General features: G+C 41.3%; 1 protein-coding gene across 3 annotated transcripts in view; it reads left to right on the forward strand.

The window, feature by feature from the left end:
• Positions 1 to 18,530, forward strand: part of TTC13 (tetratricopeptide repeat domain 13) — a 95,264-nt gene that overhangs the window by 7,476 nt on the left and 69,258 nt on the right. For all 3 annotated transcript variants that reach the window (XR_007355731.2, XM_048843919.2, XM_048843920.2), the window contains exons 3-4: positions 12,678 to 12,753; positions 17,252 to 17,322. Coding sequence is in view for 2 of the 3 variants with exons in the window: in XM_048843919.2 (XP_048699876.2) it covers positions 12,678 to 12,753; positions 17,252 to 17,322 (147 nt within the window). In the remaining variant the exon portion in view is untranslated. The remainder of the gene's footprint in view (positions 1 to 12,677; positions 12,754 to 17,251; positions 17,323 to 18,530) is intronic.

The raw sequence follows: 18,530 nt of genomic DNA on the forward strand, positions 1-18,530 counted from the left end.
ATTGTGGTGTGCTCCAACATGATCAGGTAGGGTCTGACAAAGAAACCTCAGATTCATAATGTGACGTGTCATTCCATATTCTTTATGAAAATATGCTTATGATATGAATATGACATAACTGAGCTATACTCTATGCCAGATGGCTCGTGAGATATCATTAGAAAGGTTATGATATACAAATTAGATAATCACATTCAGTAAACCTGTATCATTTCTGTATCTGAAGTTAGGAATATTGACTATGTATCTGTATTTCAACTATGCTACTTTGGATGATGCCCACTGCTAACACTTCAGGTACAACAATGGAAAAGCCAGACAGGGCGGATGGCCCATCAGCGAGGACAATGAGCTGTGAAAAGCTTGGCCTTCCTGTGGATACTCCATAGTGCTACTGTACTATAGGGTCAGGTGGTCTTGTCACCTGGTACTAAACATTACCTGGGACTTCTTGTAACTTTCCAGTGTAAGGGAAGGGGGGTCAAGTTTAGGAAACAAAGGATTCTCGCCTTATGTAAATCCTATTTAAGGGTGGGGAGAAAGGCAAACAGGACTCCTCCTCTCCCTGGCCTGTCTGCCCAAGAAGAAACACTGCAAAAGGGAAGGCAAGGGGGGGAGTCCAGACTGAGACAGAGGTCCAGTCTGAAAAGGAATATAACTGGAACTCTGAACCACAGAAACTTTGCAAGCTGCCTGCAACAATAGCTAGGGTGAGAAATACTATCTGTAACCAATTTCTTTAGTGAAACTAGCTTAATTTGCGTGTTTGATTTCATTTGCTCAGTAATCTGCTTTGTTCTGTTTGTTTTCCCCTTTTACCACTTAAAATCTGCCTTTTATAGTTAATAAAATGTATTTTGTTTATTATTAAACCTAGTTTCTGTAATTTCTAACTGGGGTGGGGAAGAAGTGTGCACACTTATCTCCACATTGAGGGAAGGGGCGAATTTCATAATAGACCTTTGGTCTGCACTCCAAGGAAGGTGGACATCTGAGTGCTGGAGCAAGTACCTTAAGCTGAGTCTTCCCAGGGCTGATCTGCAGGTAGGTGTAGCCCTGCCTGTGTGTGTTAGAGGAGGTTTTAAGAGCCTGGCTCAGCAAGACAGGTTTAAGGGGACCTATACTGGCAGAACAGGTAGACTCAGTGGTATCTTAGCATATCAGGTGGTTTCCCAAGGGTTCCAACCCATCACACACAACTCTTTTTATACCCTTTAACAAACAAATGATGTCATTGCCAATTATTGACTTCATCTAAAAAACAATTTGAGACAATTCACCCTTCATTCCAGTCTTAATCCAAATAAGATTTTATTCCCAAGGCCTTTCCTCTCCTCCTCCTTGCTGACCAACAGATTTTCCATTGCAGCTGGGTCCACATAGGCTTTACTTTTAAGATAACACTGGTATGTGGGGTGGGAAGGTTTATGTTGGCTCCTTTTAAGACAGATTCCTTTTGTCTTATTTAATACCATGTGAAGTCACACCTGTTGGTCAGAGTCCTCCTTTTTAGAAACTTCCCTGTATCATATTAGGTATTCTTTGAATGAGACATCCTCCCTACTTCATTCCTTCTGGCCTTATAACTCATTATTTTCAAGGCCTTCCTTCTACTTGCTAGTCAGGGCCTGTCTTTACAACACGTATATTTTCTTAACCAAACTTAAGCTAATTTAAAATTCTTTAATTTCATATTTATCCTACACTACAAATTAGTTCAGTTTGGCTTTGTAGAGGGAATTTGTACAAATTGTTTTCTTCTATGGCCACCTGCTCTTGGATCAATACATTACACAAGAAAAGTGCTCATGAAAGATTGACAACTTTGGATACTTAGGACTTCTACCCTTGGAACTAATGCCATCACCAAGCCCGTGCACTCTGCTTATTTGCACTCTGTTAGTATGTCTCAACTCCTTTCAAGAAATGCTGCCTCTGGAAGTGATAGATTAGTGCACATTCTTCATAGTGAATCTTCTGAGACTGCCAAAGGTGCCAGGACTCTATCAGTAACTAATTTAAGTTACTACAGAATGGCCACTATGAACTGGTTTTGTAAAAGGAAGAAGTTTTGTATCCCATTACCTGTCTCCGATTCAGTTCAGTCACTGTACATCACATTTTGTTACATCGCAAGTGTCATCATCTACTATAGATGTATACACTAATAAGGAAAAGGAGTACTTGTGGCACCTTAGAGACTAACCAATTTATTTGAGCATGAGCTTTCGTGAGCCACAGCTCACTTCATCAGATGTGTACCGTGGAAACTGCAGCAGACTTTATATACACACAGAGAATATGAAACAATACCTCCTCCCACCCCACTGTCCTGCTGGTAATAGCTTATCTAAAGTGATCAACAGGTGGGCCATTTCCAGCACAAAGCCAGGTTTCCTCACCCTCCACCCCCCCACACAAATTCACTCTCCTGCTGGTGCTAGCCCATCCAAAGTGACAACTCTTTACATAATCAAGTCGGGCTATTTCCTGCATAGATCCAGGTTTTCTCACTTCCCCCCCACCCCCATACACACACAAACTCACTCTCCTGCTGGTAATAGCTCATCTAAACTGACCACTCTCCAAGTTTAAATCCAAGTTAAACCAGAATATCTGGGGGAGGAGGGGGTAGGAAAAAACAAGAGGAAACAGGCTACCTTGCATAATGACTTAGCCGACGTGCACGGGCTGAAATTGTGGAAAAGCAGCATCACTTGCCCCATAACCTCAGCCATGCGGAACGCAATGCCATCCACAGCCTCAGAAACAACTCTGACATCATAATCAAAAAGGCTGACAAAGGAGGTGCTGTTGTCATCATGAATAGGTCGGAATATGAACAAGAGGCTGCTCGGCAGCTCTCCAACACGAGTTTCTACAAGCCATTACCCTATGATCCCACTGAGAGTTACCAAAAGCAACTACAGCATTTGCTCAAGAAACTTCCTGAAAAAGCACAAGATCAAATCCGCACAGACACACCCCTGGAACCCCGACCTGGGATATTCTATCTACTACCCAAGATCCATAAACGTGGAAATCCTGGGCGCCCCATCATCTCAGGCATTGGCACCCTGACAGCAGGATTGTCTGGCTATGTAGACTCCCTCCTCAGGCCCTATGCTACCAGCACTCCCAGCTACCTTCGAGACACCACTGACTTCCTGAGGAAACTTCAGTCCATCGGTGATCTTCCTGATAACACCATCCTGGCTACTATGGATGTAGAGGCCCTCTACACCAACATTCCACACAAAGATGGACTACAGGCCGTCAGGAACACTATCCCCGATAATGTCACGGCTAACCTGGTGGCTGAACTTTGTGACTTTGTCCTTACCCATAACTATTTCACATTTGGGGACAATGTATACCTTCAGATCAGCGGCACTGCTATGGGTACCCGCATGGCCCCACAGTATGCCAACATTTTTATGGCTGATTTAGAACAACGCTTCCTCAGCTCTCGTCCCCTAAAGCCCCTACTCTACTTGCGCTATATTGATGACATCTTCATCATCTGGACCCATGGAAAAGAAGCCCTTGAGGAATTCCACCATGATTTCAACCATTTCCATCCCACCACCAACCTCAGCCTGGTCCAGTCCACACAAGAGATCCACTTCCTGGACACTACAGTGCTAATAAACAATGGCCACATAAACACCACCCTATACCGGAAACCTACTGACCGCTATTCCTACCTGCATGCCTCCAGCTTTCACCCTGACCACACCACACGATCCATCGTCTACAGCCAAGCTCTGCGATACAACCGCATTTGCTCCAACCCCTCAGACAGAGACAAACACCTACAAGATCTCTGTCAAGCTTTCTTACAACTACAATACCCACCTGCAGAAGTAAAGAAACAGATTGATAGAGCCAGAAGAGTTCCCAGAAGTTACCTACTACAGGACAGGCCTAACAAAGAAAATAACAGAACGCCACTAGCGGTCACCTTCAGCCCCCAACTAAAACCCCTCCAACGCATTATTAAGGATCTACAACCTATCCTAAAGGATGACCCAACACTCTCACAAGTCTTGGGAGACAGGCCAGTCCTTGCCTACAGACAGCCCCGCAACCTGAAGCAAATACTCACCAACAACCACATACCACACAACAGAACCACTAACCCAGGAACTTATCCTTGCAACAAAGCCCGTTGCCAATTGTGCCCACATATCTATTCAGGGGACACCATCACAGGGCCTAATAACATCAGCCACACTATCAGAGGCTCGTTCACCTGCACATCCACCAATGTGATATATGCCATCATGTGCCAGCAATGCCCCTCTGCCATGTACATTGGTCAAACTGGACAGTCTCTACGTAAAAGAATAAATGGACACAAATCAGATGTCAAGAATTATAACATTCATAAACCAGTCGGAGAACACTTCAATCTCTCTGGTCACGCAAACACAGACATGAAGGTCGCTATCTTAAAACAAAAAAACTTCAAATCCAGACTCCAGCGAGAAACTGCTGAATTGGAATTCATTTGCAAATTGGATACTATTAATTTAGGCTTAAATAGAGACTGGGAGTGGCTAAGTCATTATGCAAGGTAGCCTGTTTCCTCTTGTTTTTTCCTACCCCCTCCTCCCCCAGATATTCTGGTTTAACTTGGATTTAAACTTGGAGAGTGGTCAGTTTAGATGAGCTATTACCAGCAGGAGAATGAGTTTGTGTGTGTATGGGGGTGGGGGGGAAGTGAGAAAACCTGGATCTATGCAGGAAATAGCCCGACTTGATTATGTAAAGAGTTGTCACTTTGGATGGGCTAGCACCAGCAGGAGAGTGAATTTGTGTGGGGGGGTGGAGGGTGAGAAAACCTGGCTTTGTGCTGGAAATGGCCCACCTGTTGATCACTTTAGATAAGCTATTACCAGCAGGACAGTGGGGTGGGAGGAGGTATTGTTTCATATTCTCTGTGTGTATATAAAGTCTGCTGCAGTTTCCACGGTACACATCTGATGAAGTGAGCTGTGGCTCACGAAAGCTCATGCTCAAATAAATTGGTTAGTCTCTAAGGTGCCACAAGTACTCCTTTTCTTTTTGCGAATACAGACTAACACGGCTGTTCCTCTGACACTAATAAAGGCAGATTATCATTGCATAGAGAATTCTGAAGGGACAGTTTCAAGATAAAAAAAAAATCATAGTGTTTTATAACAATAATGCTGGCTACCCAACTTATTTTATTAAAGATCAGAGTAGTTTAGAGGATATATGGTCTCAGTGCTGTATAATGGCCACGACTTTGTATAATCTCTTATTTCTGTAGTATGTCAGTGAGAAAGAGAGTCGTGGTGTGTGTGTTCGCAGGGGAAACTGTTTTAAAAAATAATTGGTCATAGCCTGTGTAAACATGCACTGTGAGAAAACTATCCCAGTTGGAGGCAATCACTTTTGGGGTAATTTAAAAACAAAAAAACCCTAACTCTCCTATGTAGTGCAAATCAGCCATTGCAGTTCTCAGACTTAATTCTTTGTTCTGTCACCACAGCAGTTATTTATTTGGCCATGTCTACCAAATCTCCTGATTGACCTAGTTGTGACATTATTGACATAAACTCTGACCGTATAGATCATTGTTGCAACCAGGGTCCTATGGTTGCGCCATTTCTTGTACAGAGGAGGCTAAGTGGGGTGTCTATGGAAAGGTTGTAGTTTGCTTTTATGATTATACTGTCTGTATGTGTGTATCATTTTTGTATTTGAAGTTATGAATATTGGCTATGTATTTGTTTGATTCTAAGTAGTCTCAATGAAGCATTTGGTCAACTTCTTGAGAAAGGACTATTCTCAGGAAGTGCCCCATCAAGAAATACTTAACTGACAGTGGACTTTGGGAGACGCCAATCCACATCTGAGCTTTCCTGGGAACGTTCAAACTAACATGTAAACAATGGTGTCGGCCTGCAAAACGCTGAATCATTCAGACATGTGGCTTGTCCAGGTGGCTACAGACTCCATCTTGTTGCTGTGATTCTGAACAGGAGAACAAAGGGGTTTCTGCCCATAAGAGAGAAAATATAAAAGACCCTGGAAACCCCTCCATTTTATCTTCAGCTGGCTCAAAAGATAGCCTCTCCACCCCAAAGAGATGCCTGAAAGAAACTGGAACAAAGGACAGTAACTACAGGGCTGTGAGTGATTGCTGGACCCAGACTAGGAAGGAGTCTAGTCTGTGAAAGAAGCTTATTGGAACATCTCTGAGGGTGATATTTACCTGCATTTAGTTTCCTACTGTATTAAGCTTAGACTTGCGTGTTTTTGTTTTATTTTGCTTGGTAATTTACTTTGTTCTGACTGTTATTACTTGGAACCACTTAAATCCTACCTTTTATACTTCAGTCACTTTTTGCTTATTATTGAACCCGGGGTTAGTGACTAATACCTGGGGGAGCAAACAGCTGTGCATATCTCTCTATCTATAGAGGGCAAACAGTTTATGAGTTTACCCTGTATAAGCTTTATACAGAGTAAAATGGATTTATTTGGGGTTTGGATCCCATTGGGAACTGGGTGTCTGGGTGGTAGAGACAGGAGCACTTCTTAAGCTGTTTTCAGTTAAGTCTGCAACTTATGGGGGACGTGGTTCAGACCTAGATCTGTGTTTGTAGCAGGCTAGGCTCAACAAGACAGGTTACTGAAGTCCCAAGCTGCCAGGGAAAATGGGCTCAGAGGTGGTCTCAGCACATCAGGTGGCAGTCCCAAGGGCATTTCTGTGACCCAACTCATCACACTAGTAATCCCAGGGTGTTCACTCCATACTAATGAAATATACTTACACGTCTATACGTTTCCCTGTAGTTCAAGACCATAAACTTCCTGAAATCTAGAACAAAAAATATTAAAGAAAACAGTGCTGTTCTAACAGTTTCACTTTCCAGGGAACTGGATGGATATTGGATAAAGCACCTTATTTTCCCATATCCCAAGCAAATAAAAACAAGCTAATGATGGAACTAGTCAATAATATTTGAGATTATTAATTTGAGAGGCCACCAAGTACTAATTTAACCATAAATTCCTTTAAGTCCAAAGGTCAAATGCTATTTTATACAATTGCTCTCAACATGTCTTACAGCCTAAAAATAAGCAATTATACCTAATATTGTAACATACTAATCACATGCTTATGAATACTTTATGTACAAACAGGCTATACCTAGGGAAAACCAAACTTAAGATAACGCTAATTCTTTAATTTCATACTTATTCTACAACCAATCTCTCTAATCCTGGACCCTGTTAATTTAAACTGCCCAGGAAAATTAAAACGGAAACACCATTCTATTATCACAGCTGGGAATTTTTTTCTGACTTCACTGATAAAACTCTGTATCCCAGCTCGTTGGTGTCATCACCAGGTCCTGTGATTTGCCCCTATTATCAACAGTCGTGCAAGGTCCTTTTGATTGAAATTTATTTTCCACTTGAAATCTTGAGCAGAATGCTAGTTCCAACAACATTTCATGTCAGATGTATGTTTTGGTTCCTAGACATATGGTGAAAGGTGCATTATAAAGATGTGCAGTAGGGAGGAGGCAGGTCATGATTATTCATATCTTAATTTTAATAACAGATTTTATAAGATTAATCTACAGATGTGAACTACAAGATCTTGTATGATGGATTTTCTATGAACAAAACCTTTTAGTTCATTCACTAATACCTTTTAATTACCTTTGACACTTAGCCCTGCAAAGTATTCTTTTGTAAATGTACCTTAAACATAGTAGTGAAATCCAAAAATGATTACCAGGAGTCTGGATTTCTAACTGTATCAGGGTGTTTAGTGTAGCTCTAATTTCCTAGTTGAGACGACAACTGAAATATTATTACACTTTATCCTGTTGTTCATTCCAATCTTGTATAACAAAGAAACCATGCCCCTCCCATCATATTTGAGGCATCAGATTCCAGAAACTGAAACAATAATACGGAGACGATATGAGAATTATGGCCTTTTTAATAAGAAATGCCAGTGTCAGTGGATAGGGAAATTATAATTAGGATTTATTGCATAGTAATAAAGAAACTGATATTCCTGTCGATAAAATCCCAATTAAATATCAGTCACTATTGATTTGCTTTCTCCCGAAGATTTTTTTTTTTTTTAATCAAAGATCACAGGTATGTATTGGCATTTGAATAATGCTAACAGTTTCTGTAAAAGGTTTTTCTTCCAGCCTGTAGTATAGCTTTAGCATGTATTGGGCAGTGGCTTTCTTGTGCAGCTTAGGCAATGTTTGTTCTAGGGTGTGATCATTCCATTAGTAAGGCTAAGATTCAGTCACAGGTATTTTTAGTAAAAGTCATGGACAATTTACAGGCAGTAAACAAACATTCATGGCCCGTGACCTATCCATGACTTTTACTATATAAATATCCCTTATTAAAACTTAGTAGGTCCTGGAGCCCCGGGCACTGCTGCTCTGGGAGCCCCAGGACACTGCCACTGTGGGTCCTCAGCCACCCCTGCTCCAATGTCCTGGGGACCACTGCTCAGATGCTCCCCAGGGCCGCCCCGGGACAGCTGCTCCGGTGCTTCCCCCAGGCTAGCCATGCGAGCAGCGACTGGTGCAGCTTGCCCCGAGAGTGCCCCCGGGACAGCTGCTCAGACCCTCCTCAGGGTTAGCTGTCTGAGCAGCGGCTGATGCAGCTGGCCCTGGGACAGCCCCCGGGACTGCTGCTCAGACCCTCTCAGGGCCAGCCACCCAAGCAGTGGCTGATGCAGCTGGCCCTGGGACAGCCCCCAGAACTGCTGCTCGGACCCTCCTCAAGGCTGCCCCTGGGACCGCTGCTCAGGTGCTCCCTAGGGCCAGCTGCCCTGAGCTGTCTGAGCAGTGGTCGGTGCTGTTGGTGGTACCGCTGCTCGGGGGCTCCCTGGGGCTGCCCCCAGGACCGCTGCTCGGGCACTCCCTGGGACCAGCTGTCCCGGGACCGCCTGAGCAGCACCCGGTGCTGCTGGGCCCAGGGCTGCTCCAGCAGCACCTGGTGTGGCTTGCCCCGAGATCAGCCGCACTGGCCATTGCAGCTGCGAAAGTCACAGAGGTTGCGGAATGTCATAGAATCTGTGACTTCCACGACCTGCATGACAGAATTGCAGCCTTATCCATTAGTGCCCATTACTGAGATGCACTATAGAGTGAAACTTTTTAATGTAACAATTTTGTGCTTGTCTTGAAGGGGACAATGGCCTGTGATGGGATGTTAGGTGGGGTGGGATCTGAGTTATCCAGGAAAGAATTTTCTGTACTATCTGGCTGGTGAATCTTGCCCATATGCTCAGGGTTTAGCTGATCGCCATATTTAGGGTCGGGAAGGAATTTTCCTCCAGGGCAGATTGGAAGAGGCCCTGGAGGTTTTTCGCCTTCCTCTGTAGTATGGGGCACGGGTCACTTGCTGGAGGATTCTCTGCTCCTTGAAGTCTCTAAACCACTATTTGAGGACTTCAATAGCTCAGACATAGGTGAGGTTTTTCGCAGGAGTGGGTGGGTGAGATTCTGTGGCCTGCGTTGTGCAGGAGGTCGGACTAGATGATCATAATGGTCCCTTCTGACCTTAGTATCTATGAATCTATAAGAACAAGGCTGAAACCTTTTGGTGGGGAGGAGAAAAACAGGAATGAAGTTGAAGACATGGGTGAGGGAGGGACATCTAAAGCAAAAGAAGAAAACTGAAGTGAGAGAGGAATAAGGAAGACCAGACCTGTCTTTCGCTTGCTTCTTGACATAATTCACTTTTGGAAAGTCTTTCTCAAATGAGCTGTGTCATAAATATAAAGGGAACCTTTAAATCCCTCCTGGCCAGAGGAAAAACCCTTTCACCTGTAAAGGGTTAAGAAGCTAAGATAACCTCGCTGGCACCTGACCAAAATGACAAATGAGGAGACAAGATACTTTCAAAACTGGAGGGCGGGGGGAAACACAGGGTTCTCTCTGTCTGTGTGATGCTTTTGCCGGGACCAGAGCAGGAATGCAGGTCAGAACTTCTGTAAAAAGTCAATAAGCAATCTAGTTATATATGCGTTAGATTCTGTTTTGTTTAAATGGCTGATAAAATAAGTTGTGCTGAATGGAATGTATACTCCTGTTTTTGTATCTTTTTGTAACTTATGGTTTTGCCTAGAGGGATTCTCTATGTTTTGAATCTGATTACCCTGTAAGGTATTTACCATCCTGATTTTACAGAGGTGATTCTTTTACTTTTTCTTCAATTAAAATTCTTCTTTTAAGAACCTGATTGCTTTTCATTGTTCTTAAGATTCAAGGGTTTGGGTCTGTGTTCACCTATGTAAATTGGTGAGGATTTTTATCAAGCCTTCCCCAGGAAAGGGGGTGTAGTGCTTGGGGGAATTTTGGAGGGGAAGACGTTTCCAAGTGGGCACTTCCCCTGTTGTTATTGTTAGACACTTTGGTGGTGTCAGCGTTTAACCTAAGCTGGTAAGAATAAGCTTAGGGGGTCTTTCATGCAGGTCCCCACATCTGTACCCTAGAGTTCAGAGTGGGGAAGGAACCTTGACAAGCTGTTATATTTAAATTCTTGAATGCATGCAGTCTGTGATACTTCCCTTAGAATAATTTAGATGAGCAGTAATCTAAATATGGGTAGCATTGACTTCAGTAGCAAAAATCTTTCACCCAACTTTGGTTAAATTCATCAGATTTTTTTTTAATTGTAAGTTTTAAAATTTATTAATGTAAATGTGATTACAAATAAGTAAAACATTAATCTTGTGGTAATGTCCAAAGGCCCCAGTCAGGATCAGACTCCATTGTGCTAGGTGCTGTACAAGCATGCAGGACAGACCAAAAGAGTCGAACTGATCAAGAGCTTCAGGATTGTGTTCCCATGTACAGTGGGATATTTGCTTTTGGTACTAAAAATGTTGCCCACGTTTATTTGATTCTTTTAGAATTAATATGCCTTAAATTTCTCTCAGCCAAAGGTTTAGCTTCATTGACTTCAACAAGAAAAATTGGAGACAGTAGTACAAAGTCTTTTTGATTGGTTGTTCAGCTACAGCTACTTCTGTCTACAATTTTGCTCCTATAATCCACTCTAATGCCTTTGGTTGTTTTGTGTGGTGTTTACTGCACTGTATACTTACGTTGTGGCAAAACTTGGCAGATTTATCCTTGAAGTTCTGGCAACTGGCATAATGTGAGCATATCTTGATGCTGGGAAGAGTTGGGACTCCTTGGTGTATACAGTTTTTGTCGGCAGAGAGACAAAGACTTTTATAATAGACATTTAAAGATCGAAAATAGAGTTGGTAACTTTGGAGATCCATCTCTTTTGTTCATTTGATAGCAATTGTTTAGTTCTTTTTGAAAATGTAACCAATTATTACATGACAATGGACGTAATCCATCTCAAAATAAAGGATTCTGATATATCTGCAGCGAGATCCAACTCTGGGTCTATGTTGGAACAGTTCAGTCAGCAGTGTTCTGTCATTTACCATTTCTGTTTTCAAGGTGGCCAGACATGACCCGTTGACTAGACATATGTTGCTCTGAATGGTGTGCGAGGGATATAATATGTACAACTCCTAAATAATGAGGTAGCTGACATATTAAGGAAGCTGTATAATAACTTCTATGATCTACATTTGGGGGAAAAAACATGGGACCAGATCCACAGCTGATGTAAATTGACTTAGCTGATTGAACTCAGTTATGCCAGTTTAGTCCAGCAAGGATCTGGTACAGAATCTTTAGATCATTTGGAGCCCTCTTTCTTCTCTATAGCTTTGACAAAAAAGGAACTCAACCACTTAAAAATGTACTTGAATTAAATTAGTAAAGATTACTAGCCCAGACACCACATCCTTCATTTAAACTTGATCCATAAGAGGTATGTTTGCATCATGGTTTGAGAAAAGCATCTTTGTGACCCTAAACTGCAATGGGAGCTCTAGGCAAGACTCAAGGAGTCAGTGGGAGTTCTCTGTATGAATCAAAGGTGTTTATAATTGTTTGGATGTCTCCATGTACACTTCATTTTCATGTTATCATGTTCTGCAGATACATTTTCTGGACAGAGATTTTTCCAGGCAATTCTGCTTTTGTGGTCCCTACTTTCTCTATAATTCCAGTATATATGCTTTAATTGTAAAGGCATGCAGTAGTGAAGAGATTAACAATGCCAGATTTAAAAAAAAAACTTAATGAAACTTCTGTCTTTTATTATTAGGTCTATTTTCTTATGTATTTGTTTTATAGTCCTTCACTCTTCTCACTGGACAAAGGGTAAAACTTCCCTCCCACTATGTAATACATTGCTTAGGGACATTTCCATAATTCAAGTTAAAATGGGATGTATACTACAGTAAGAACATTGTTTTATATTTTTTGGTTGTCCTAGGTGTATATTCTTTCATCTGGTATGTTAAGTTGGCTGTAGTATCAGAGGATAGCAGTGACATCTGAAAAGCAGTTTATCCCCTCACGAAAGGTTAGGAATAAATGTTAGTGCCTTTCTTCAGTTTTGTTATATCATGCATTGTGCTTTAATACTAGTAGTTACTTTGATGTCAGATGTTCTTTTAAGGATTTAAGCCTTAAATTGTCCAATGCTAAATTCTGATTTTGTAGGATTTTTTTTTGCTATTGTCAGCTAAACGTTAAAACCATAATGTTTTACAGAGCCAAGCAAAGTCACTTGCGGAACAAAAACGATTCCCATTTGCCACTGATAATGACAACACAAATGAAGATTTGGGTAAGATAATTATATAATGTTTATTGGGGTGATTCTGGATGCCACTCACAGGCACAAAGTTTTGATACTGTAAAATTATAGTTGGTAATTCTGATGGATGCTTTAGGATCACTTTTATCACTCCTTGAGCAATAAAATTTCAGCCTTTTGTTTTTAATTATGTGGAAAGAACATCATTTACCTTTTTTTCCCCATAGTACTTCTTTCTACTCTGCACAGTGGGACATTTCACCATTCATTTGGTCATGCAAATGTGAAGAAAATATTTTCCCAAACCCTGTTAAACACTCATGAACTCTTCCTACTCTCTCTTTCCTGTCATTGCTGATAACTGAAGATTTTCTGGATATTTGAGAGGAGCTTTCTGTCAGGTGAAATTGCTGCTTCATCGAGCTTGGAACTGCTGTTTTTCCTACCTTTTCCAAGTCTGAAAGGGGGGTGGAAGGTTCTTGTGGATTTCTTTCTCTGTGCACTTGTTGGCACACTAGAAGTGCACCTGGTGAACTGCTGTGACGTTGCTCTACGGTCTTCTGCTTCTGTGCTGAGAGGCAGGTGTCTTCTAAACAGGTCTCTGAGGGAACCCTGTGCTGCTGAGGGGTTTTTTATTATTTATTTATTTTTTTAAATTGTTTGCCATTTTCTCTCTCTTGCTTCAGCTTGGTCTCTGTCTGGTAGGGGGAAAGTTCTTGGAAGAATTTTGAGGAAGGTTGGAGACTCCCTTATTCTAGCAGTAAATCTTCAGCCCCCTCCAGTGGTTCAGCATTTGCCACATGGGAGCCCAGGTAGCAACATCAAAGGAACCCCATTCCTATGTTTGGCTCCAGGGCCTGTCACCCTACCTGCCCTACTCCTCTTTCAGATACATCTTTTCTGGAGCATGTTCTTAGGAGTTTCCTAGTTGTCTGGCATTTTTCTGAGCTTAGGTCCTTATATTTGTGCTTCTCCTGCTCTAGTAAACCTTAGGGGAAGAAATGTGAATTGTGTGGGGACTCCTCAAAGTGTGGCCTGCTCATATCGCCTACAACATTGTAGGCAGTGTCTTTTCACTGTTTTGCTCCTTGCACCAATCCTTCTCTTTTCCATAAAACTAGTGTATTCAGTTATCAGTCTGCCCTTATGTTACAATAGTTTATTACCTTGGGAATGATTGTGATATCATATGACTGATGGCTAATGAAGTAGATTTAAGAATTTGGCAGAGAAGAAAGACAAATGAAGAAAATGCAAGGAGCCTCTCTAGCTGCCATTGGCTCTCTTTCACTCCTCATACTGCATCAATACTGTGTGCAGCCTCACCTCCTGACTGGTTCTCAAGAGGTGTATGCATAGTGAAGTTTTTTGTATGTATACAAAGACATATCCTTACATAGTATAAACAAACACTTCACTCTGCCCAGTGCAGACATGTTAAATAGTGGTGCAGGTTGGGCTAGGCCCTCTCCTAAACCAATGTCCAGGACAAAATTAAGAACTGTCTCCCCACAATGACAGCACTGTCCACCTGGATGTGTATTTTTTCTTTCCTTTACATCAGCAATGGTTTGCAACAATGCCATCAGAATGTGTTTGCTTTGCAAAAGACAGGTTCACATGACGGAAAAACATTGCAATTGCTGTTAATTAGCACCTTTGTTGGCAATCTCAGCTGAGATGCCAAGGATTGAATAGGCTGAAGAATGGCTCCCTTGTCCCTAGAAATGATCCCTCCAAATCAGGGTTGGGAAATATTGGCATGTGAAAATCTGTACTCAATCTCTACCTGTTCTGTGGATAAATGGATCATTGTTCCCTAGGGTTATATATCCAGCATCTTTTCACAAACACTAAACTCACTGAAAAATATACTACATATTCTAAGTATTTCTGTCATGGTGCTAGATGAACATGTTAGAAAAACGAGTTTTGTGATGAATGTAGATAACCTTAACAAAACTATTGCTTTCATCTTGCTTACTAAAGAGTTATTTAGAAAGTGAGAAGTAGCCTGAATTCCTACTGTCTTTTTCTGATAACTCCTCTGACAAACTTAGCTGGGCTGTCACCAAAAACAAATATTTTGACACCTCTTCACCAAGTACTGCATCCTAAAATAAACGTAACATGTTGAGTTTCTACTAATAACTCTTCTGATGCTTGAAAAATAAAGCCTTGGTAACTCCTCTTAGCAATACAGTTGTCAAGGTAAACTAACAAAAAAAAAAAGTTTGATAACTTTAGCTGTCTTAATATCTGCAGTTATAAGATGTTCTGAACAAACAAACTTGTATCTTGGGCTGCTACAGCCAAATTCTGCAATTCGATGGGCACATGCAGTTCCCATTATCTTCACTAGAAGTTGCATCTGTGTATCCAAGAGCAGATTTTGGCTCTTCAATAAAGTTTAAGAGCTTACTGCCAGACCTATTTAGAAGACCTACTAAAAGCGTTTTATCATAAATGTGTAAAATTTTCATCCCTGACACTTACAACGTAAATACTGCCATAGGTTGAGACTTTTCTCCAGTATAACTGTAAAAGGTAAGTTATCTAAACCGTTCTAAGAAGTTTGGCAATCTTCTACAAAAAACATGTACCATTGCTGAGTAAACAAGTGAAAAAAACACAGTAGCCTCTCACGTGAAGTATTTTTTAAGTTAAGTATTTTCAGTTGAAATACTGTGGATTACTCTTTATACCAGACAGTAAGCTGTGGAGGGCAGATATTGCTTTTCAAAAAGAAAAATAACATTGTCCAAATGCCCCAACATTATATAAGTGCAGAAGACAGGATTAGGAAAAGCCACAACAAAAGACCTCTACATTCTAACCTATCATCATCTGTCTCTCCCAGTGTTGACCTGTCTTGTCTATCTTCTAGACTCCAAGCTCCTTAGCACAGGATCTGTCTTTGTGTCTTATTCTGCACTGACCACATCAACACTTAATAATATGCAAAAATTAAACTAATCCATTGTAATAATGTCTACCATCTGAGGATTTCAAACTGTTCTATGATCACTAATATATTTAGCCTTACTGTCTTTTATGATATGGAGAACATTTTACACATAAGGAAACTGAAATAGGAAGGCTAGGTGCCTGATTTTCAGATGTTCTGAGCACCCACATCTACATTTGTGGAGCTGCAGGCACTCAGAACCTTTCAAAAATAATCCCTAAGTGACTTCCCTATTATACATAATAAACCTGTGACGGAGATGGAATAGAAACCAGGTCTACTGACTCCCTATACTGTGCTTTAACCACAATACCATCCTATTATTTATATTACTCACTCGCTTGCTGGAACATTAAGGTTTCAAAGTCAAGCACTCTGAAGTTAGGAAATGACAAAATTAGGGTTACTTCAATCCTAGTCTCCTGGTTCCTTATCCCAGACTCTTTCCCTAACCCACAGGCAATCAATCATTTTTTGTGATGGTATAGAAAAGGTCCAGACGCTAGAGAAAGTAATACAAAAATAGATTATAATAAGTAAAAAAAAAAAAAAATTTTTTTTTACAGTCTGTTCAAAAGCATCTGGCTGTTCTGATTTGGTCCCCATTCTGCCTGTTGAGTACTCCTGCCCTAACCAGTCCCAGTTCTCCTTCTGCACCCCAGTTTGTTGTCAGCTCATCTCCAATTCCCCTGGTGCTGGTTCCTAGTTCCAGTTTTTGTCCAGACAGTCCCAGTCTCTTCTGGCTCCTCATCTGATCTGTATTCCCCCCTCCCCCCATTTCCCTCACCGGCTCCCATCCTCCTTGCTCAGTCAGTACCAGCCTCCCTCTCTCTTACGCTCCAGCTATCCTTGCTCAGTTAGTCCTAGTTCCTCTTCTCTGCCCCCAACCTAGGGTTGCCAACCCTTCTGGATTGGCTGGGACTCTACCCGAATCTGCATCGATCTCCCAGTGGGTATTGAAAGCAATCTGGGAGATATTAATAGGCCGCTAAAAGTCCAGTGGCAGTGCAGCGGGGCTAAGGCAGGCTGCCTACCTGCCCTGGCTTTGTGCAGCTCCCAGAAGCAACTAGCATGTCCCTCTGGCTCCTAGGCTACTAGCCCTGCCTATAACTATGATAGCATCAAGTGGCTATATTTGGGATTGGGATCTCCTTGTGCTAAGTGATTTATAGTAAGATACACTGGTATACACTGGGGTGGGAGGATCAATCTAAGTAACACAACTTCAGCTATGTGAATAACATAGCTGAAGTCGACGTACTTAGATCGACTTACTGTGGTCTCTTCACCGCGGTGAGTCGACTGCTGCTGCTCCCCCGTCGACTCCGCCTGCACCTCTTGCGGTGGTGGAGTACAGGAGTTGATTGATGGGAGAGCGCTTGGGGGTCGATTTATCACGTCTAGACTAGACATGATAAATTGACCCCAGCTGGACCCGTAGTGTAGATATATCCTTAGTTTACATTTTGTTAAATGTGACCAAATTTTAGAATATTTGAAAAACTGACACATTATCTATGTTGTTTTTATTTTAATGTGTTTGTAATCTTGCTTTGCCAGCAATTGCCTACGTGTTGATTGGCAGCGGCCTATATGATGAAGCAATAAGACATTTTTCAACAATGCTACAGGTAACTGTTCGCTTGTTCTATTTTTGTAATTTTAAATGTAAAGATGATGAATCTTGAAATCAATCATTGAGGAAATAGATTTGTATAAAATACAGATTGTTATAAAATTCTAGCTTAGAACCATTATAGCATTTGAGGCTGACAAAGCAGATAAAATATTTAACTCTTAATAAATCCCAGGACTTAAATTGGAGAGATTCTGCTATCAGATGTGAAAATGAATACAATGGATAAATGTGGTTTTTAAAAAAATCTCATGATCCCAGTCTCCTAATAAACTACTAAAATATAAGCCAATTTATTTAACTGTTTTAGAAGGAATAGCTTCAAAAGAACAAAAACCATACCTCATTTTGCACAGTTCAGTCTCCTAAAAGTTCACTTGATTAGGACTTCGTACCGTATTAGATTGAGATTTTTTTTACTACATATTGCCAGTAACTTACTGGCAGAATAACCTCATATGTGGCACTGGCATTATGGGAGCTCCACGTTGTTATAAACCAGACTCCATCCCAGGTTAATACTGGGTTGTCAGTTAGGAACTTGGCTGCTGTAATATTTAAGCAAAATTTTATTTATTCTCTAGTATAAATTTCTTTTCTGATTGGATGGCGTGGAATCCATATTATTTTATCATTCAGATTGTTTCATGGCAGGCTGACAATTTTTTAAAAAGGGTATCATAGCTTAGTCAAACTTGATTTATAAATATGTATCCTTATGGACAAGACGGTCTAATTGACTGAAGCATAGGCCTGCTTTTTAAGCCAATACAGATATAAAATACAACAGTGGTAGGCTATAAAATGCCATTTAAAAAGTTCTGCTTTGTAATGTAATAGCATCCTTCTATGTTTTTTAACTTTTTCTAATGGCATATGTGTTTATTTGTACACTGAGGGTATGTTTGCACTGCAGCTATGCCTCTGTAGTGTAGACAGTTTCCACATCAACAGAAGGGTTTCTTTCATCCATGTAGGTAATGCACCTCTCTGACAGATGGTAGCTGAAGTTCTTTTGTCGACTGGGAGTTAGGTTGACCTAGCTGTGGTGCTCGGGGTTCAAAATTTTTCACATCCCTGAGTGACGTAGCTAGATCAACTTAATTTTTAGGTGTGGACTGGGCCACCTTAGGGAGGGGGCAGCTCCCACCCAGGGCAGTAGCAGGACCTGGCTGGCTCCATCTTTGGAGGAACCCGTGGCAT

The sequence above is a fragment of the Caretta caretta genome, chromosome 3, assembly GCF_965140235.1.
Source record: "Caretta caretta isolate rCarCar2 chromosome 3, rCarCar1.hap1, whole genome shotgun sequence".
Classification (NCBI taxonomy): Eukaryota; Metazoa; Chordata; order Testudines; family Cheloniidae; genus Caretta; species Caretta caretta.